Source organism: Orbicella franksi, chromosome 10, assembly GCF_964199315.1.
Source record: "Orbicella franksi chromosome 10, jaOrbFran1.1, whole genome shotgun sequence".
Taxonomy (NCBI): Eukaryota; Metazoa; Cnidaria; class Anthozoa; order Scleractinia; family Merulinidae; genus Orbicella; species Orbicella franksi.
This window is the reverse complement of record NC_138154.1, coordinates 13,459,452-13,481,452: the sequence shown is the minus strand read 5'-3', so window position 1 is coordinate 13,481,452 and position 22,001 is coordinate 13,459,452. Positions and strand designations below refer to the sequence as shown.

General features: G+C 38.9%; 1 protein-coding gene across 3 annotated transcripts; it reads left to right on the top strand.

Moving 5' to 3' along the window:
* The first annotated feature begins 77 nt into the window (after positions 1–77).
* LOC145500520 (adenosine receptor A1-like) lies at positions 78–20,902 on the top strand. Of its 3 annotated transcripts, none has more exons than XM_081480051.1 (2): positions 78–132; positions 19,000–20,902. In XM_081480051.1, the coding sequence occupies exon 2, from the start codon at positions 19,039–19,041 to the stop codon at positions 19,906–19,908; it is 870 nt and encodes a 289-aa protein (XP_081336177.1). In that variant the 5' UTR covers positions 78–132; positions 19,000–19,038; the 3' UTR covers positions 19,909–20,902. The 3 variants fall into 3 exon arrangements, with proteins under 3 accessions (XP_081336177.1, XP_081336178.1, XP_081336176.1); XM_081480052.1 differs by lacking the exon at positions 78–132 and adding an exon at positions 11,472–11,499; XM_081480050.1 differs by lacking the exon at positions 78–132 and adding an exon at positions 14,592–14,677.
* The last annotated feature ends 1,099 nt before the right edge of the window (positions 20,903–22,001 follow it).

Sequence of the window (22,001 nt, the reverse complement as noted above, 5' to 3'; positions counted from 1 at the left end):
CACGTCATATGTACGTTTGCCTGGCCTCGGTCCAATGATTAAATTCGACTTTCTCTTGATAATTAATGGAAGTCTGTCAATTTGTAGACTTTGCTTGTTTCAATCATGCGGTCAAGTTAGGATGTAGGTAAGGTAAGCAAGCTACGATATTTGCCGATTTCATTTTAACTAAGTAAATGGAGATCGCTGCTCCAATCGAATCAAGGCTCATGTGAGTTAGGATCTTGACTGTTATTTTACGACGTAATGTCAAAATGTCCTGCGAGAAAGATGGAGATTCTCTTCTCTTCTACCGTGGGCAGATCAGAAGAAAAGAAATGCATCTAACTTTGCAAGGGTGCAGTTCTAACTGCCTGACGCATCAAAGGTGTATACAGTACACTACGCCGGAGAAATTTGAAAACGCAACTTTATTTCTACGGTAAGGCCGACCGTCCACACTAATACGTCACAAAAATGGAGCTGTTCACACCGAGCAATTTAAGAGCCAATTCCTGTAAATACCGAGGAGACGACAGTCGCGAAATTTTCGATTTCTTCATATTTTGCCCAAATAACCTCTATAGTGAGTTGTTTTCGAAAATACCATTCAAAGGTCCTGAAGCGCTTTACTTTTTTCGAAATCGAAGAAATTTGAAAATCGTCATTCTAGCTGCCTGACGCCGCCGAAAATGACCGAAAATTGTGCATTTTCTTTTCACTCGTACAGATCAACGCGATGATATCTATCAATATACTTTGGGTAGCTCATAGTGCATGTCTTGCTGTTTCTGAAGCATTAATTTGATTAGCAAAAGCTCCAAGTGTAGTAATATTTCAGGCCAATACAAGTACCTTCATCGAAGCTCGTGAGCGAAAGGGCTAATTTTAGCTAATTTCAATACCATCAAAAGCCCACTGGTACATTCAGTCTGAAGTCGAAACTAAAATTTTCTGAAAGCCCATACTCTATATTATGTTGTGTGAAAGTCTCTTCCGGGGCCCGAAAAAACTAACCCGTCGAAAGACAAAAACGTGAGATACATTTTTGTAAATTCGTCGTTCTTGAAACCAGCATGGAACTTGGCCAGCTACGTTCATCAAGAACAACAAGAAGCTATTTCTCAGAAACAAATATTGTTTCGTTTCCGCAAAGATATTCAAAGCCTGAGAAAGGCCGGGGTTCTGATATCTTGTGCATGAGAAGTCCCGGGGTGAGGGGGATATGTGCTAATGCGCCGCTTTGCACCGCACTGATCTGTTCAGTTGCTAGAGCCTGGAGTTTTTCGTCCAGGTGAGGTTTAGTACTTAAACTATTGTAAAAGAGCAAGGGCTGATTAATTTAAGTTGTCTACACATGTATCAGTTATTACAGTCCACGCGCTTCGAAATGTATTTACTTTTGATACTTCACTTTGACTCTGCCCTAGGGGAGGGGGTGCTCCCTTATATCGGCTATATAGGTATGTCCAGCGTCAGAGGGACATGTTTTTTTAAGACAGTTTATTCAGTTGTAGAGTATCGATTTCGGTCATTTTGGTCTCAAACTGGGTATGGTTTTTGCACTCTAGTCTTGAATTAGGTATGTTTTTTAGAAGAAACTACTTTTTTCATCATTATCGCTAAGACCAGCTACTAAAGCCATTCACAATACCTTTAACATCATTCTGAACTAGAGAACTAAGGCAGGTCTGAAACAGGGTATTAATTTAAGGGTCAGGCCATAAATAGGTTAGAAAAATCGCAGACTTTGGTGTTATATAGGGTAAATGTTTGGGAAGCGGACCGCACAGCCCCGCCAAATTTTTCAGAAATTCAAAGTATTGTGTGTGAGGCTAAATAAGGATAAGAGGCAAGAGCTTCTGACTCGTAACTTTTCCATTTCTGTGCCGGGCAGTCCTTGATTCGAATGGATGCGTTTCGTTGTCAGTGACGCTGTATATTTTTCTTTTCAAAAACGACGCTTCATGTGTGACGACAGTTGTGCAATTATTCCTCCACTTTCGCTTGAATATTATGAAGCTAAAATACAAATGCTATCGATATTTTCATGGAAACCAGCTCTTGAAATGCCGCGGTATGTCGAAATACAAATTTTCTTATTTTTAAAAGGGCGCTCTAAGAAGTAAAGCTACTGGAATTGTGGCGGAAAATTCGAGAAATTCAACTAAATCTGGAAAATGTCGACACCTACGATATGAAGAAAACGTCATAAAACAGCCATATTGTGCCTATTTTGCAATATACCAACGTTAATTAAATTACAATATGATGAATTATTATCCAACTGCAGCGAATACCGTCCGAATAACAGTACAAATGTACAGCGATATTGTACAGTAGGAAACCTGTTTGCCATATTTGTACAGTAGAAAACCTGTTTCCCTCACAGGTCGGCGCGCGCACGCAAAACTGTCAGTTAATCATGAAGTTTCGTCAACTGCTCTCGCTTTGTTATCGGCATTAACTGGTCTCAGACCAGGATTTCAAGAAATGCTGCGATGAGACGGTTGTTTTTAAAGTAAAGTGTACCTGTTTACATGAAATGGTTGTGTTCGAATATTTACGCCAAACATGATGGATGCAACTGTAATCGATTGTTTACTCAAACTTCACGTTTCAAAACGTTTTTTTTTACTTGAAGTCAAGTTCGGCTGTGGCCATGGGTGTTCCACAAAAATTAAGACTGCCGATATTGAACGAATAATGTGTGCTACAGTTGCAATTGTAACCTTAAAAAAGAAACATACAGTAAGCGGAAGGAAAATCAGTTTCGGGCGATATGCACGTGCCGGTGATCGAAATAAATTTGCTTAACATTACAATGTACCAAAAGCAGCGTCTATTTTGATTTAACTGCAAATGTTTGGTAAAGTTAATCATGTGGTCAATGTAAAAGGAAACAAAACACAGATTGCAAGTATCCTTATTGACGAAAAAGGTTTCCATTCGCTTATTTTTGTTCTTGATGAAGGTAGCTGGCCAAGTTCCATGTTGGTTTCACGAATGATGAATTTACAAAAATGTACCAGACGTTTATGTCTCTCGACGGGTTAGTTTTTTCGGGCCCCGGAAGAGACTTTTACACAACATAATATAGAGCATGGGCTTTCAGAAAATTTTAGTTTCGACTTCAAACTCAATGTACCAGTGGGCTTTTGATGGTATTGAAATTAGCTAAAATTAGCCCTTTCGCTCACGAACTTCGATGAAGGTACTTGTATCGGCCTAAAATATTACTACACTTGGAGCTTTTGCTAATCAAATTAATGCTTTAGAAACAGCATGACATGCACTATGAGCTACCTTAAGTATATTGATAGATATCGTTGCGTTGATCTGTACGAGCGAAAAGAAAACGCACAATTTTTGGCCATTTTCGGCGGCGTCAGGCAGCTAAAATGGCGATTTTCAAACTTTCCTCGATTTCGAAAAAACTAAAGCGCTTCAGGAGCTTTGAATGGTATTTTCGAAAACAACTCACAATAGAGGTTATTTGGGCAAAATATGAAGAAATCCGAAATTTCGCGACTGTCATCTCATTCTCGGTATTTACAGGAATTGGCTCTTAAAACTGTCAGCTATTCGTCTTCGTGTGGACTGAAAATGTTTTGAAAACGGAGCTTTTCGAAAACGGTGGCGTTTAGATAATCATGGGAATTCTCTGATCGAGTTTTCCTCAAACACAAATTCGAAATGACCGGTTATATATTGTTGCGTTTTTAAATTCCTCCCGAGTACTGTGGACGGAAAGCATTTGATGCGTTTTCGGAGCGAAACTTCCGTTTTCAAATTTCTTTGGTGTAGTGTGGACGGGGCCGTATTTCGCTCAAACCCCCCCCCCCCCCCCCCCGCCAAAAAAAAAAACCTAATAAACTACATGTAGCTAACACCGCGGCAAAACGTATGCGCATGCGTCAAGTTCAACATTTCCGGTTTGCCCGTGATGTTCGGTGGTTCAGATTAATTTTGTTGTTTGCCTCGCGGTGTTTAAGCTTGTTGTTGTGAATCAGCAGCCACAGATGAAAGAAGAAAGGACCACAAATACAAAAAAGGTATGTACGAAATGCTCCGCATACATACATTTATTTGATAAGTAGGTTTTAAAAGTGTGCAACTGTACAGCTGATGTGGACCTACATGTACTACTACTAAGTCTAGACAAGGAAAACAGAAATTTTCAATACAATCGTCATAATACTAAAAATAGTGTACAATAATGGTTAAAAAGAGGGATCCAATAATTTAAAAATATCTAAAGTTAGGGTTCTTCTTCTTGTTTATGCCTGTTTTTTTTTTTTTGTTTTTTTTTTTGTTTTTTTTTTTTTGTTTTTTTTTTTTCAATTTGTTGCTTGGAGTGCTACAAGATTATATCCGTTGAAAATTTTTTTCATGGTGACAGAGAAGGTTTGTAAGTCTATTCGTTGTTTATCGATTTTATTTAGCTTATAATACTACGAATTTCATAATGGAAGTGATCTCACGATTGCAACTTGTTGAGCTGATCATGAGAAGCCCACTTAAAACTCAAGCTACATGTAGTAGTCAAGCGCCTGCATGAAAATACAAATTTTCGGTTTGGAAATAAATTTCAATTTTACTTTCAGAATTTCATGATTACAACAGCAGCAAGACTGCCTTCTTTGGTGAGCCATTCTAAATAAAATGCCAGAGAACTTTGAGGTACCACTGGATTTTCATTCAGGATGGATAGGTCAAAGGAGTCTTCAAGTTGTACATTGCCAGTAATAAGAGGCAGAACACCATTACAGAACTGTGTAGTAACTCACTCATTTGGAACAATAAATTTATTAAAATTTAAAATCATTTCAGTGACTTATATGATTTTCCATGTTACAATAACATGTTTCCTTTATGCACCACTGTTTTGCAAGCCTATCCATCTGTACACAAAAAGACTGTTCAACTAACTGGACAAGTTTTTAATTCACAGTATTTTAAAGTTATAGCTTTCAGCTTTTTAAACTACCGTACTTTAAACTCACTTGAAGTACATTTGAAAACTGAAGGTTTACAAACATTGGCTGCTCCCTGAGGAGCCTGCTTTTTTGACCATCCACATCCCTTCAGCTTGTGCTGAAGCCTCAAATTCTTCCAGAATTGATAACATCTCAGGATGCCCCATGTTGCTGGATAAATAATCCCTCTTCTCTTTGAAGTGTATGTGTTTTCTGAGATCTACAAAAAGAATGGCATTATTGCAAGTTAGTTCACTGGAACTACTTTTACGTCCTTACCTTTCAAGGGGTTAAATGTGAAGAAAGGTAAAACATCTAGTAATTTTACTTCATTATATAATAGAACTGACATTTATATTGGGGTAAAGCTGTGTCTGCTGTTCTAGTTAAGAAATGTGCAATAATTAATTAAACAGAGTTTTTAAACTGAGTGGCCTTATGGTCTTCCAAGGAGACCTGTATTTTAAATACAAATAAGAATAAAACAGGACAAAGTACCTGAAATATGCTATTGTGCACAACAAAACAAGAGTTCTTTTTTCCTCTAATACACGGTGTTCTTCACTCAATCTTGGATCTTCCCAGAGAATAGACTGCAAAATGACATTGAAAAGACCAGGTGCAGTTTTGTCAGCAAACTCTTTCATCTGTCTAGGAGCATACAATGGCACAGCATCACTGCATTCATAATGATGTTGCAAGGATATCTAAAATTTTCCGATCAGCTGGTCAAATGAATTTTCTGAAATTAATAGAAAACATAAATATCTACTTTACTTATTTAAATAAATTATTGAAATAATTTTATTTATTAAATTTAAATATTTGATTCTATGCTTGTGTCAATCACTGTCATGTGTTGGTCTTAATACATCCTCTTACCTATTGGATTGCACAAATACAATACCTGTATCAGAAATATAATCTTGAAATGGTGTCTGTTACCCTTACCGGTCACCTAAACAACATTATGTTATTTTGATTGTTACCTAAGTCACTAGTCAATATTCAAACCAAAATAAGTATCAGGTTTCCAAATCATTAAAAGGATGAGACTTGAATAGTTTGTGGCAACTCTGATGCAGCATTTTTTTCTTGGCCAAGAGACACCTCAGATAACTCTTCCAAATCATTGCCATAATAATAATTGAGAAGTCCTCTAAATCCTTCTCATTAGTGCTTATGACTTCAACTGAATGATGAAACTTATGATATTGTCATTGACCATGTGCAATACATGTAAATAATGATAATCTGTTTGAATGAGTTTTGGTCAGATGGTGTTATTACAGTGTGCCATGGATTATCATGATGTCAAACAATTATCCTTCAAAATACTTGTATCTTAAAATCTTAAAAGTTGTTTTCACTGACTTAAAAATCTTAAAATAGACGTTTCGGCTAAAATACTATAACCTTCTTCAGTGATGAAATGAATGTTAATGGCGTCTAAATGTAAATGAGATGTTTATAAGAATGTGAGGAACTCGCTAGGGATTAATTTAGCATTTTGTAAATGTCTGGAATATGCGCGTGGTCATTAATTGGTTAGACGCCATTAACATTCATTTCATCACTGAAGAAGGTTATAGTATTTAAGCTGAAACGTCTATTTTAAGATTTTTAAGTCAGTGACAACAACTTTTAAGATTTTATTACTATGCCTGACTACAACTACAGTATTTTTAAATACTTGTATCTTGTACGTCTTGTATCTTTACATTTCAGGTAAGTGATACTAACCTGATAGTTGAGTTAAGTCAAGGATTGCTGTTGTCATCCTGTTACAAACTGTTTTATCCATTGTAACTTCACCATAGCAATTTATTTTTACCACCCCAAATGATGTTTGTATTTCTGCCATGGACGTTTGCTGGCTTTTTGGGTACTGCAGGTCTGTTCCAAAAGCCTCTTCTAGAAATTTAAGTCTTTAGAACAGCAATTGGAAATGGTTCTGAACTTTTTGGAGGCCTTCACTAATGCTGTGTTGCTGCTTTAAGTTCTTGTGTAGTCTTAAAATTGGTAAATTGCAAGATCTAAGTAAAAAATAAGAAATAAACATATTAGTGATGAGTTTGTTTGTATCCAGATACTGTCCAAAAAGCATATCCCCCCACCAATGAAAAATGGAGTAGGTGAATTTTTAGTGAAATTTTTCGTGAAGTGGGTGCCCATAGGGTTCCTGGACACCCCTCTAACTGAATCTTTGGTGTGGAGACAACATTGTAGTACTACTGAATTTCAATAAGTATATGTGAAACTGACATTAATTTTAGACAATATTATTGGTGCAATTTTATGGGTTTGGTCTTAGGAAAAATAAGTTTGTCAAGTGGCATAAAGTTCTTGTTTTGCCGTCTTTAAAATTATTATTTTTCTTTAAATTCGTTTGGCAATTAATTTTTCAAAATAATATTTCCCAGCTTCTGTGCTACCTTTTTCTTTCCAAAATATACCAATTTTGGACTGAACCGCCTGAGGTGGCTTTTTGCTACCTGCACCCCAACAATGAATTTTAGTGAAGCAATTGACCGTACTGTACTGTAGTTAAGAAGAGTAAAATAAAAATGTGAGGTACATTAAATGCAAATAACACTCCAAAATCAGTAGTGCGAGATAATTTTATAGGTAACTTTTGAAGTTTGTCATCTGAGGTCTGTTTATTTCCATCTTAGTGGAGAACCATACATGCGTAGGACTTGGATCATTTAACACGAAATATAATTAAATTTAAAATGATTTTTTTTGGTATCATGTCTATTTTGCCACAAATTTTACAAAATTTGATACAAACAACTTGTTTATTGTTGCAACAAAAATCTTTGAAAGAGTATGCTTTCCTTTTCCTTAATTTCATTTAATTTACTGGTAAGGAGATTCCGAAAATCCTTGCAGCAATCCAAGGCAGTGCGAACCTGCGTGTCAATTATAATTAACCGATGTCTAATTAACTAACTGACCTGCCAATAGTTCGTAAGACCGGCGGCTTCTAGTCAGGATGCGAGATAAACCTTGTTTCTTCGTCCACTCTGGTACAGCATTTGTAGCACCACCTTGCACCTGGCTTGTACCCATGACATGTTGCTCCTATGGCATCCAGGACTCCAAAAAGTCTCGCAGGAATCCGCTGTTTCCTGACGCCTCGCAAATGGTTTTCTCTAGGAACCGAACATCTGTTGTTGCTCGTCCGTATTTCGTCCCAGTGAACACGGCAAACTGTTGAGCCCACTTGAGTTCGGCAGCTCTGGTTAAATCTTCAGACAGAAAATATTTTTTGCCGGCACATTTACGGCTGCTTTTGTTGGCTTTCCCACATTTTTCTGCGAAGGAACCGCACAACCAAACCAACGCAACAAGGAGAACTACGTAAAAAAAAATTGCTCTTGTCGAGCGCGAACGCGCCCGAAATTCTCTCATATTTTGTTGTTGGTGCAAACACCAAACCCCTGGGTGCAAGCGCTTGAAACTTAAATGAAAAATAAACTTTTCAACGAGACAAACCTTTCCCCTACTTTCTTTTGCTAACTCTTACTTTTTGTTTTCAAACTTCGCGGTACGGGATTTTATCTTGTTTACATTGGATTTTAATACGTAACCGGAAATGCGTAATTTACCGGAAGCTCAAATTTGTACTCATGCGCAGTGCGTTTTACCGCGGTGTTCATGTAGCTACATGTAGCAAACAAAACATTGAAATATAAAAACGAAGATTCTGGTAGGCCTCCAAACACAACACAACGTCCTTCAGTTAGTTTAATTGAATTTATTGGTTCGTGTATCATTATTTCACGGGTCTTAGTGTCACGTGGTGCGTATCTACTCCGCGCGAATCGAGTCGAATCGTCAAGTACCTCAGACTAATCGTCTCAAGTTTGTTGTCACGTTTTAAGAACTAGAAAGATTCCTGTATCATTATTGTTCACAGGGCTTGACTTCCGGTGGTTCGGATCGACTCGAATCGCTAAGTACCTAAGACGAATTGACTCAGTCTGGGTGTATTCAGGGGGACATGGATCAATTATCATGTTAGAAATCCTGGTATTGTTCATAACACACGTCATACTTCTCAGAGACCTTACACCTTTGCGTTTTTTTTTTTCTCGCTTAAACGACTAAATTCGACTTCCTCTGAACATGATTAACAATAAAGTCCGTCTATTTATAGACTTTGCTTGTTTAAATCAAGCAGTCAAGTTAGGATGTAGGCACGTTTAGCTCCGATATTTGCCGATTTTATTTAAACCAAGTATATAGAGGTCTGTGGAGATCACCGAGTCAGTCAAATCAAAGCTCATGTAAGTTAGGGTCTGTTGTAAGAAGCTAAATGACATAACGCCAAAATATCCCACGAGACAGATTGAGATTCTTTCTCTTTCCGCTACAGCGAGTTCATAAGACTAAGAGGGAAAAAACGCATTAATTTTGGAAGGACACAGCTCTGATTTCTCGGTTTAGCCTAACATTTCACACTGATGAACGCGTACTGAATATAGAAAACGCTCTTGAGAAGACGGATTGAGATTGAAATTGCACAGTGTCCGGACTACGTTGGGACAGGCTTAGGAAGCTTGGCGAACCTGGAACCTTCCTTCTCCCTAATATCGAGTGAGTCTATTGAATACACGCTCAAGGAAGCGACATGACAGTGACAGATCAACATATTTTAAAACTTGCAAATGTCTTCAACTATGTAACAAGTTGTCAGCTTTATTAATTTTGTTTTGTTTTGGTTTATTTTTAGTTTTTAGTTTACAAGTTTAAAATTCATTAAAATTAGTTATCCAGTTCTTTATTTAGACTGTTAGAAATCCTTGAATTGTTTATAACGCACGTCATACCTCTGACCTTACAAACTTGTGCTTTGTTATTTCACAGTCCTTTACCTCACCTCTTGTACGTACGTGGGCCTTGCCTCGGTCTAATGACTAAATTCGACTTCCCTCGATCATTGATGATTAAGTCTCTCCCTCTATTTATAGACTTTGCTTGTTTAAATCATGCAGGCAAGTTAGGATGCACGTAAGATAAGTAAGCTATGATATTTTCCGATTTCATTTTAACTAAGTATTTGGAGATCGCTGTTCCAATCGAATCAAGGCCCACGTAAGGTAGGATCTTGACTGTTATTTTACGACGTAATGTCAAAATATCCTGCGAGACAGATAGAGATTCTCCTCTGTTCTACAGCGAGTAGATCAGAGAAAAAAAAGTGCATTAACTTTGTAAGGGCTCAGTTCCAACTGTCACACATGAAAGGTGTATGCAGTACGCTACACCGGAGAAATTTAAATACGCAACTTCATTTCTACGGTTAGGCCTACCGTCCACACTGATCCGTTACGAAAACGGAGCTATTCGAAAACGCTCTGAAAACCGGAGGAATTTAAAAATGCCGGCTTTTCGGTTTCGCGTGGACTGAAACATTTCAAGGGAAAACGGAGCTTTCCGAAAACGATGGCGAATTTTCCTCGAACACAAATCCAAAATGACTGTTGCGTTATTAAATTCCTTCGCCGTAGTGTGGACGCGGTCGTATATCGCTCAACCCCTCCCTCCTCCCCCCCCCCCCCCCGCAAAAAAAACAAACAAACAAACTAATAAACCACATGTGGCAAACAAAACATTTAAATAAAAAACGAAGACTCTGGTAGGCCTCCAGACACAACACAACATCCTTCAGTTAGTTTAACTAGAGTAATTGGTTCATGTATCATTATTTCACGAATCTTAGTGCCACGTTGGTGCGTCTCTATCGAGTCGAATCGTGAAGTACCTCAAAAGAATCCACTCAAATTTGTTGCCACGTTTTAAGAACGAGGAAGGTTCATGTATCATGACAGTTCGCGGGTCTTAGTATCACGTGGTACGTACGTATCTATTCAGCGCGAATCGAGTCGAATCGTCAAGTGTCACAAACGAATCGACTCAAGTTTTGTTGTCACATCTTAAGAACGAGGAAGGTAATCGACTCAAGTTTGTTGTCACGTTTTAAGAATGAGAAAGGTTCATGTATCATTTTTTCACGGGTCTTAGTGTCACGTGGTACGTATCTACTCCGCGCGAATCGAGTCGAATCGTTAAGTACCTTAGATGAATCGACTCAAGTTGTTGTCACGTTTTAAGAGCGAGGCCGAAGGTTCATGTATCATTATTGTTCACGATTCTTGACTTCCGATGGTGCGGATGGACTCGAATCGCAAAGTACCTCAGACGAATCGACTCAGTTTGGCTGTATTGGACATGGACGTTTAAAATTATCTGGTTCTTTAGACGTTAGAAGTCCTGGCATTTTTCATAACACACGTCGTACTTCTCAGAGACCTTACACCTTTGCGGTTATTTTTCCTCGCTTAAACGACTAAATTCGACTTCCTCTTAACAGGATTAATAATAAAGTCCGTCTATTTCTAGACTTTGCTCGTTTAAAGCAAGCAGTCAAGTTAGGATGTAGGCACGTTAAGCTCCGATATTTGCCGATTTCATGTAAACCAAGTATATAGAGGTCTATGGAGATCACCGAGTCAATCAAATCAAAGCTCATGTAAGTTCAGTAGGGTTTGTTGTAAGAAGCTAAATGTTTTTACGACGTAACGCCAAAATATCCTACGAGACAGATTGAGATTCTTACTCTTCCCGCTACAGTGAGTTCATAAGAGGAAAAAACGCATTTGATGTCTTCTTCCCTTGTTTCCAAAATTATAACTATGAAGCTGTACCTATGTGAACTTTTCTAGGTCAACAGTCGAGCTTTGTTTGCTAGAGCGCTTAAAGAAATCGAAACCAGACAAGTCGCTGTTGGGATAAATTTTGGCCACGCAGAATGGCCGATTTATTGATTAAAACTAATATGAAATACAATATTAACGAATTATTATTTGCTAAGCTCTTGCAAAGGTGAGGGCACGACAAAAAGGAGAAGTGCCCATATCACAAATACATAATATAAATGAGGTGGAGGAAGGGAGGAGGAGGGTGGAACTCGTTGAGTGTGTCAGGTCTGGAGACAGAGGACGAACTTGAGAAACATGCCACGTCTTATACCTATCGCTGAAAGAGAGGTTCGGGGTTACTTTCAATGAAACTCGTGACTATTACCAATGAATTCACTATTGAAGTCACAAGTTAAAATAATCTTAAAATAATCTTGCGATGGTCTTGTGATTATCGCTCAATCAAGTTTGTACTTGGTGACCCCGTTCCCATTTAGGTCGACCCTTCAGTACTCCCAGCCGTCCCTCATTATCTGAAACTCCTGGTTGAAAATTAACACTGTGTTTAAAGTAGCGCCAGGAGCGTGGGTAGAAGTCATAAACGCTTTTATTTGGTGGCAATTAAAATTTATAATTTTGGAGAACACAGTTCTGATTTCTCGGTTTAGTCTAAAATTTCACACTGATGAACGCGTACTGAATTTACAAAAATGTACCAGACGTTTATGTCTCTCGACGGGTTAGTTTTTTCGGGCCCCGGGAGAGACTTTTACACAACATAATATAGAGTATGGGCTTTCAGAAAATTTTAGTTTCGACTTCAAACTCAATGTACCAGTGGGCTTTTGATGGTATTGAAATTAGCTAAAATTAGCCCTTTCGCTCACGAACTTCGATGAAGGTACTTGTATCGGCCTAAAATATTACTACACTTGGAGCTTTTGCTAATCAAATTAATGCTTTAGAAACAGCAAGACATGCACTATGAGCTACCTTAAGTATACTGATAGATATCGTCGCGTTGATCTGTACGAGCGAAAAGAAAACGCACAATTTTTGGCCATTTTCGGCGGCGTCAGGCAGCTAAAATGGCGATTTTCAAACTTTCCTCGATTTCGAAAAAACTAAAACGCTTCAGGAGCTTTGAATGGTATTTTAGAAAACAACTCACAATAGAGGTTATTTGGGCAAAATATGAAGAAATCCGAAATTTCGCGACTGTCATCTCATTCTCGGCATTTACAGGAATTGGCTCTTAAAACTATCAGCTATTCGTCTTCGTGTGGACTGAAAACGTTTTGAAAACGGAGCTTTTCGAAAACGGTGGCGTTTAGATAATCATGGGAATTCTCTGATCGAGTTTTCCTCAAACACAAATTCGAAATGACCGGTTATATATTGTTGCGTTTTTAAATTCCTCCCGAGTACTGTGGACGGAAAGCATTTGATGCGTTTTCGGAGCGAAACTTCCGTTTTCAAATTTCTTTGGTGTAGTGTGGACGGGGCCGTATTTCGCTCAACCCGCCCCCCCCCCCCCCCCAAAAAAAAAACCTAATAAACTACATGTAGCTACATGTAGCAAACAAAACATTGAAATATAAAAACGAAGATTCTGGTAGGCCTCCAAACACAACACAACATCCTTCAGTTAGTTTAATTGAATTTATTGGTTCGTGTATCATTATTTCACGGGTCTTAGTGTCACGTGGTGCGTATCTACTCCGCGCGAATCGAGTCGAATCGTCAAGTACCTCAGACTAATCGTCTCAAGTTTGTTGTCACGTTTTAAGAACTAGTAAGATTCCTGTATCATTATTGTTCACAGGGCTTGACTTCCGGTGGTTCGGATCGACTCGAATCGCTAAGTACCTAAGACGAATTGACTCAGTCTGGGTGTATTCAGGGGGACATGGATCAATTATCATGTTAGAAATCCTGGTATTGTTCATAACACACGTCATACTTCTCAGAGACCTTACACCTTTGCGTTTTTTTTTTTTCTCGCTTAAACGACTAAATTCGACTTCCTCTGAACATGATTAACAATAAAGTCCGTCTATTTATAGACTTTGCTTGTTTAAATCAAGCAGTCAAGTTAGGATGTAGGCACGTTTAGCTCCGATATTTGCCGATTTTATTCAAACCAAGTATATAGAGGTCTGTGGAGATCACCGAGTCAGTCAAATCAAAGCTCATGTAAGTTAGGGTCTGTTGTAAGAAGCTAAATGACATAACGCCAAAATATCCCACGAGACAGATTGAGATTCTTTCTCTTTCCGCTACAGCGAGTTCATAAGACTAAGAGGGAAAAAACGCATTAATTTTGGAAGGACACAGCTCTGATTTCTCGGTTTAGCCTAACATTTCACACTGATGAACGCGTACTGAATATAGAAAACGCTCTTGAGAAGACGGATTGAGATTGAAATTGCACAGTGTCCGGACTACGTTGGGACAGGCTTAGGAAGCTTGGCGAACCTGGAACCTTCCTTCTCCCTAATATCGAGTGAGTCTATTGAATACACGCTCAAGGAAGCGACATGACAGTGACAGATCAACATATTTTAAAACTTGCAAATGTCTTCAACTATGTAACAAGTTGTCAGCTTTATTAATTTTGTTTTGTTTTGGTTTATTTTTAGTTTTTAGTTTACAAGTTTAAAATTCATTAAAATTAGTTATCCAGTTCTTTATTTAGACTGTTAGAAATCCTTGAATTGTTTATAACGCACGTCATACCTCTGACCTTACAAACTTGTGCTTTGTTATTTCACAGTCCTTTACCTCACCTCTTGTACGTACGTGGGCCTTGCCTCGGTCTAATGACTAAATTCGACTTCCCTCGATCATTGATGATTAAGTCTCTCCCTCTATTTATAGACTTTGCTTGTTTAAATCATGCAGGCAAGTAAGGATGCACGTAAGATAAGTAAGCTATGATATTTTCCGATTTCATTTTAACTAAGTATTTGGAGATCGCTGTTCCAATCGAATCAAGGCCCACGTAAGGTAGGATCTTGACTGTTATTTTACGACGTAATGTCAAAATATCCTGCGAGACAGATAGAGATTCTCCTCTGTTCTACAGCGAGTAGATCAGAGAAAAAAAAGTGCATTAACTTTGTAAGGGCTCAGTTCCAACTGTCACACATGAAAGGTGTATGCAGTACGCTACACCGGAGAAATTTAAATACGCAACTTCATTTCTACGGTTAGGCCTACCGTCCACACTGATCCGTTACGAAAACGGAGCTATTCGAAAACGCTCTGAAAACCGGAGGAATTTAAAAATGCCGGCTTTTCGGTTTCGCGTGGACTGAAACATTTCAAGGGAAAACGGAGCTTTCCGAAAACGATGGCGAATTTTCCTCGAACACAAATCCAAAATGACTGTTGCGTTATTAAATTCCTTCGCCGTAGTGTGGACGCGGTCGTATATCGCTCAACCCCTCCCTCCTCCCCCCCTCCCCCCCCGCAAAAAAAAAAAACAAACAAACTAATAAACCACATGTGGCAAACAAAACATTTAAATAAAAAACGAAGACTCTGGTAGGCCTCCAGACACAACACAACATCCTTCAGTTAGTTTAACTAGAGTAATTGGTTCATGTATCATTATTTCACGAATCTTAGTGCCACGTTGGTGCGTCTCTATCGAGTCGAATCGTGAAGTACCTGAAAAGAATCCACTCAAATTTGTTGCCACGTTTTAAGAACGAGGAAGGTTCATGTATCATGACAGTTCGCGGGTCTTAGTGTCACGTGGTACGTACGTAGGTATCTATTCAGCGCGAATCGAGTCGAATCGTGAAGTGTCACAAACGAATCGACTCAAGTTTTGTTGTTACATCTTAAGAACAAGGAAGGTAATCGACTCAAGTTTGTTGTCACGTTTTAAGAATGAGGAAAGTTCATGTATCATTTTTTCACGGGTCTTAGTGTCACGTGGTACGTATCTACTCCGCGCGAATCGAGTCGAATCGTTAAGTACTTTAGATGAATCGACTCAAGTTGTTGTCACGTTTTAAGAACGAGGCCGAAGGTTCATGTATCATTATTGTTCACGATTCTTGACTTCCGATGGTGCGGATGGACTCGAATCGCAAAGTACCTCAGACGAATCGACTCAGTTTGGCTGTATTGGCCATGGACGTTTAAAATTATCCGGTTCTTTAGACGTTAGAAGTCCTGGCATTTTTCATAACACAAGTCGTACTTCTCAGAGACCTTACACCTTTGCGGTTATTTTTCCTCGCTTAAACGACTAAATTCGACTTCCTCTTAACAGGATTAATAATAAAGTCCGTCTATTTCTAGACTTTGCTTGTTTAAATCAAGCAGTCAAGTTAGGATGTAGGCACGGTTAGCTCCGATATTTGCCGATTTCATTTAAACCAAGTATATAGAGGTCTATGGAGATCACCGAGTCAATCAAATCAAAGCTCGTGTAAGTCCAGTAGGGTTTGTTGTAAGAAGCTAAATGTTTTTACGACGTAACGCCAAAATATCCTACGAGACAGATTGAGATTCTTACTCTTCCCGCTACAGTGAGTTCATAAGAGGAAAAAACGCATTTTATGTCTTCTTCCCTTGTTTCCAAAATTATAACTATGAAGCTGTACCTATGTGAACTTTTCTAGGTCAACAGTCGAGCTTTGTTTGCTATAACGCTTAAAGAAATCGAAACCAGACAAGTCGTTGTTGGGATAAATTTTGGCCACGCAGAATGGCCGATTTATTGATTAAAACTAATATGAAATACAATATTAACGAATTCTTATTTGTTAAGCTCTTGCAAAGGTGAGGGCACGACAAAAAGGAGGAGTGCACATATCACAAATACATAATATAAATGAGGTGGAGGAAGGGAGGAGGAGGGTGGAACTCGTTGAGTGTGTCAGGTCTGGAGACAGAGGACGAACTCGAGAAACATGCCACGTCTTATACCTATCGCTGAAAGAGAGGTTCGGGGTTATTTTCAGTGAAACTCGTGGCTATTACCAATGAATTCACTATTGAAGTCACAAGTTAAAATAATCTTAAAATAATCTTGCGATGGTCTTGTGATTATCGCTCAATCAAGTTTGTACTTGGTGACCCCGTCCCCATTTAGGTCGACCCTTCAGTACTTCCAGCCTTTCCTCATTATCTTAATCTCCTGGTTGAAAATTAACACTATGTTTAAAGTAACGCCAGGAGCGTGGGTAGAAGCCATAAACGCTTTTATTTGGTGGCAATTAAAATTTATAATTTTGGAAGGACACAATTCTGATTTCTCGGTTTAGTCTAAAATTTCACACTGATGAACGCGTACTGAATTTACAAAAATGTACCAGACGTTTATGTCTCTCGACGGGTTAGTTTTTTCGGGCCCCGGGAGAGACTTTTACACAACATAATATAGAGTATGGGCTTTCAGAAAATTTTAGTTTCGACTTCAAACTCAATGTACCAGTGGGCTTTTGATGGTATTGAAATTAGCTAAAATTAGCCCTTTCGCTCACGAACTTCGATGAAGGTACTTGTATCGGCCTAAAATATTACTACACTTGGAGCTTTTGCTAATCAAATTAATGCTTTAGAAACAGCAAGACATGCACTATGAGCTACCTTAAGTATACTGATAGATATCGTCGCGTTGATCTGTACGAGCGAAAAGAAAACGCACAATTTTTGGCCATTTTCGGCGGGCGTCAGGCAGCTAAAATGGCGATTTTCAAACTTTCCTCGATTTCGAAAAAACTAAAACGCTTCAGGAGCTTTGAATGGTATTTTCGAAAACAACTCATAGAGGTTATTTGGGCAAAATATGAAGAAATCCGAAATTTCGCGACTGTCATCTCATTCTCGATATTTACAGGAATTGGCTCTTAAAACTGTCAGCTATTCGTCTTCGTGTGGACTGAAAACGTTTTGAAAACGGAGCTTTTCGAAAACGGTGGCGTTTAGATAATCATGGGAATTCTCTGATCGAGTTTTCCTCAAACACAAATTCGAAATGACCGGTTATATATTGTTGCGTTTTTAAATTCCTCCCGAGTACTGTGGACGGAAAGCATTTGATGCGTTTTCGGAGCGAAACTTCCGTTTTCAAATTTCTTTGGTGTAGTGTGGACGGGGCCGTATTTCGCTCAACCCCCCCCCCCCCCCCCAAAAAAAAACCTAATAAACTACATGTAGCTACATGTAGCAAACAAAACATTGAAATATAAAAACGAAGATTCTGGTAGGCCTCCAAACACAACACAACATCCTTCAGTTAGTTTAATTGAATTTATTGGTTCGTGTATCATTATTTCACGGGTCTTAGTGTCACGTGGTGCGTATCTACTCCGCGCGAATCGAGTCGAATCGTCAAGTACCTCAGACTAATCGTCTCAAGTTTGTTGTCACGTTTTAAGAACTAGTAAGATTCCTGTATCATTATTGTTCACAGGGCTTGACTTCCGGTGGTTCGGATCGACTCGAATCGCTAAGTACCTAAGACGAATTGACTCAGTTTGGGTGTATTCAGGGGGACATGGATCAATTATCATGTTAGAAATCCTGGTATTGTTCATAACACACGTCATACTTCTCAGAGACCTTACACCTTTGCGTTTTTTTTTTTCTCGCTTAAACGACTAAATTCGACTTCCTCTGAACATGATTAACAATAAAGTCCGTCTATTTATAGACTTTACTTGTTTAAATCAAGCAGTCAAGTTAGGATGTAGGCACGTTTAGTTCCGATATTTGCCGATTTTATTTAAACCAAGTATATAGAGGTCTGTGGAGATCACCGAGTCAGTCAAATCAAAGCTCATGTAAGTTAGGGTCTGTTGTAAGAAGCTAAATGACATAACGCCAAAATATCCCACGAGACAGATTGAGATTCTTTCTCTTCCCGCTACAGCGAGTTCATAAGACTTAGAGGAAAAAACGCATTAATTTTGGAAGGACACAACTCTGATTTCTCGGTTTAGCCTAAAATTTCACACTGATGAACGCGTACTGAATATAGAAAACGCTCTTGAGAAGACGGATTGAGATTGAAATTGCACAGTGTCCGGACTACGTTGGGACAGGCTTAGGAAGCTTGGCGAACCTGGAACCTTCCTTCTCCCCAATATCGAGTGAGTCTATTGAATACACACGCTCAAGGAAGCGACATGACAGTGGCAGATCAACATATTTTAAACTTGCAAATGTCTTCAACTATGTAACAAGTTGTCAGCTTTATTAATTTTGTTTTGTTTTGGTTTATTTTTAGTTTTTAGTTCACAAGTTTAAAATTCATTAAACTTAGTTAAAACCGGTCATAAATTTTTATTCGCATTTTTTGTCTTCAGGGTCAGAAGACCTTCACCAACTCTTTATCGTCTTTCGTTATGGATTTTAACAGCTGGAATATCTTGTGGGAGTTCTGTTTTGGATTATTAGCTGTACTGATTGTCGTCGGTAATTCTCTCACTATCTGGATATTTCTCAAACAGAAAATTCGCAGACGCGCTCATTTTCTGTTGATAAGTTTGGCTGTTGCTGATCTGTTGGTTGGACTGCTAACTGTTCCTCTTTACATGGTAGTCAACTTAGATACATCTGCACGGGAGCGTTTCCATACCAGCGTCTATGTTGACATTTGCACCGGTCTCACTTCCATCTTTACGCTTGCTGTTGTTTCCTTGGAGAGGATGTACGCTGTCGGCTGGCCTCTTCGCCACAGAACTCTCCGCCTGCGTACTTACAAGTTTGCCATTGTCACACCGTGGATCTTGGCGGCAACCGTCACGTCAATGCGGGTATTGCGTGACAACCGCTTAATAGGACTCACGGGCTTCCACGTCGTCATTTCTGCGTCACCTGCCGTCCCTTCATTAGTGATTTGTTCCGCGTATTGTGTTATTTGGTGGAAGGGAAAGAAACGGATGAACAGCCATAATCAACAGATACAAAGAGAAACAAAACTGGCAAAGACTTTGTTTTTGATTATGGGAGCTTCTTTGTTAACTTGGCTTCCATTCCAAATAATAACTATATCGGGGTGTTCTCTGTTCAGTAGAATTAATCCATTTGGGATGATGTATATTATCAAGCTCTTACAATTCAGCAATTCGCTCGTAAATGTAATCATTTATCCTTTCAGAATTTCAGAATTTAAGGGTGCTCTGCTAAGAATGCTTCGAGGCTTTGTAACTCCATTTAACCGTAAGACCAGCAGGCGTAGGACTGAAGACGTGAATCATAAAACCGCCATTTAACACCACCTAGTTAACAATTATTCCACAAGCGCGCATTGGATATGAGATGGTAGATAGCCAACGAGGCGCGTAGCGCCGAGTTGACTTTAATCATTTCATATCTAGCAAGCGGAAGCTGAATAAGCTATGACGACGACGACGCCAGGGACGACGTCCAGTAACAGTTTTATTTTTTACCTTCGAATTTCGCAGCTGTACAGATTTGATCAGTGCACCTATCTGTCTTACTATCTTAACTTACTGAAGCTAAATGTGTAATGTCAGCGTTCAATTCCAAATTAAAATACGAAAAATTAGCCGCTGCCGTTCGCGTTCTCCAAAATACGCAGAATCTGGTCATTTCACGTTGTAGCTTTGCAGAGGACGACTAAGAAATGTACAAAGATTTATAACGCACGTGCGCAGCCGTTGTTCTACTCATTAAGCCTGTTGTTTGGTGGCGTTCTCGTTGCCGTTGCCGTCGTGGTTTGCTTAAGGTCCCTATAGTTTCAGTAAAAACGCGCCCACATAGAAAACTAAAGTAAAATAATGATAAAAACGCCCCCAAGAATTACGCGTAAAGCTTACCATACTCGTAGCTAGAACATGGTTTAATTGCTCATATGTAATGATGGCTAACCCAATGAAAACTCTTGAATTGCGTTTTCCAGTGATCAAGTTTTGAATAAAAGGAATGATTCCACAGTTCTGAAACTACAAGTGATGTAACATGACAATAACAATTTTTCAGGAAAATGTATTTTATTGATAAACTCGTTATAACACAATATATAAAGTTTCTGGAATTAACACTCGAATGTACAAGAAGATAGGAGGGTAGTGGATGCCCCCCCCCCCCTACCATATCACTTTCCCATGCACGGTCTTCTTTTTAATAAGCTAATTTATTGGGAATATAATATATATGTATGTTTCGGTTCATTGTTTCTACAGTTTGCATTGTTTTTGTTGTTGTTGTTGTTGTTGTTTTTTTAAAAAAAAAACAAAAAAAACAAAAAAAAAAACGAAGTAGGCCTATAAATTATAGTGATGACCGAAGTAGCCTTGTAAATTGTAGTGGTAAAATGCGAAGTTAAATCACTATTAAATGGAAGATCCATAACAAGGATTTTTCTATCTCATTTCTCCGAGTACGTCTGTTTCATAAGATTCTATATTCGCCGCAGAAATAATGCGTTCCAACTGTTAGACTTACGAGGAAGGGCTGGGGGAGTCGGCGAAAACGCCCCCTCTAGCCTGCATTACAGACGTTCCCATCCTATTTTCCGTGCGGGGAAATCGAGCAAGCAAAGCGAGCAAACCAACACGCCTTGGGTGAGCAAAAAAATGAGAGAAGGGGTAGGGGTGAGCAAAAAAAGGAGGAGAAGTGTGAGAGGGTGGGGAGGAAAGGATTCATTTTTTTGCCCCACCCCTTCCCCTTGTTCCTTTTCGCACTCGCTCGCAGTTTCAATCCCTTCACATGCTTTCGGAAGTGAACCCCCCCTTGTTTAACCACCGCTCTCTCTCCCCCTCCTCGCTGTTTCACGCCCGCTACGCCGGTTAGCTCCCAGGCTCATTCGGCAGGTGGTATCATGACAATGGGAGAGGAGGGTTAGATGAAGCCTCCTGTTACTGATGCCGTTGACTAAAGACTAGCAAAGTTCGTTTATTTACTTTGGTCTTTCAAACATAAAAGCTGTAAACAATTAGAGAGACTCATTAGAAAGTTAACGTTTTTGCAGATTAAGTAAGAGATGGGGTGGAGACAAGTAATAACATAATAACGTCATTAATAAAACAAGTTCATTTCATGCAATCAGACGAACAAAATCACAGAGTAAAAGGCCTTGGATTGTTAAAGACTGCTAATTCGTCCAACCATAAGAAGCTCGCGAGTGGCAACTATAGTTTGAGTCCTTTTCACTGTAATTTACGAAAACAGAATCAATCTCAAATAAATAGGCTTCCTTGAAAGCCGTTAATTAACTCGCGATCGTTTAGTCACAGCTAGATAGCTGCAAATGTACTTTGAATTTTCTGATAATAGTTTTTGTTGAGAAAATTGACTTCAAAATAATAGACCTTCTTAAAAGACGTTAATTCGTCTCTTTTTC

Bases quoted from the DNA above. Each gene is read 5' to 3' on its own strand.
- LOC145500520 (XM_081480051.1), top strand. From the start codon at position 19,039: ATGGATTTTAACAGCTGGAATATCTTGTGGGAGTTCTGTTTTGGATTA.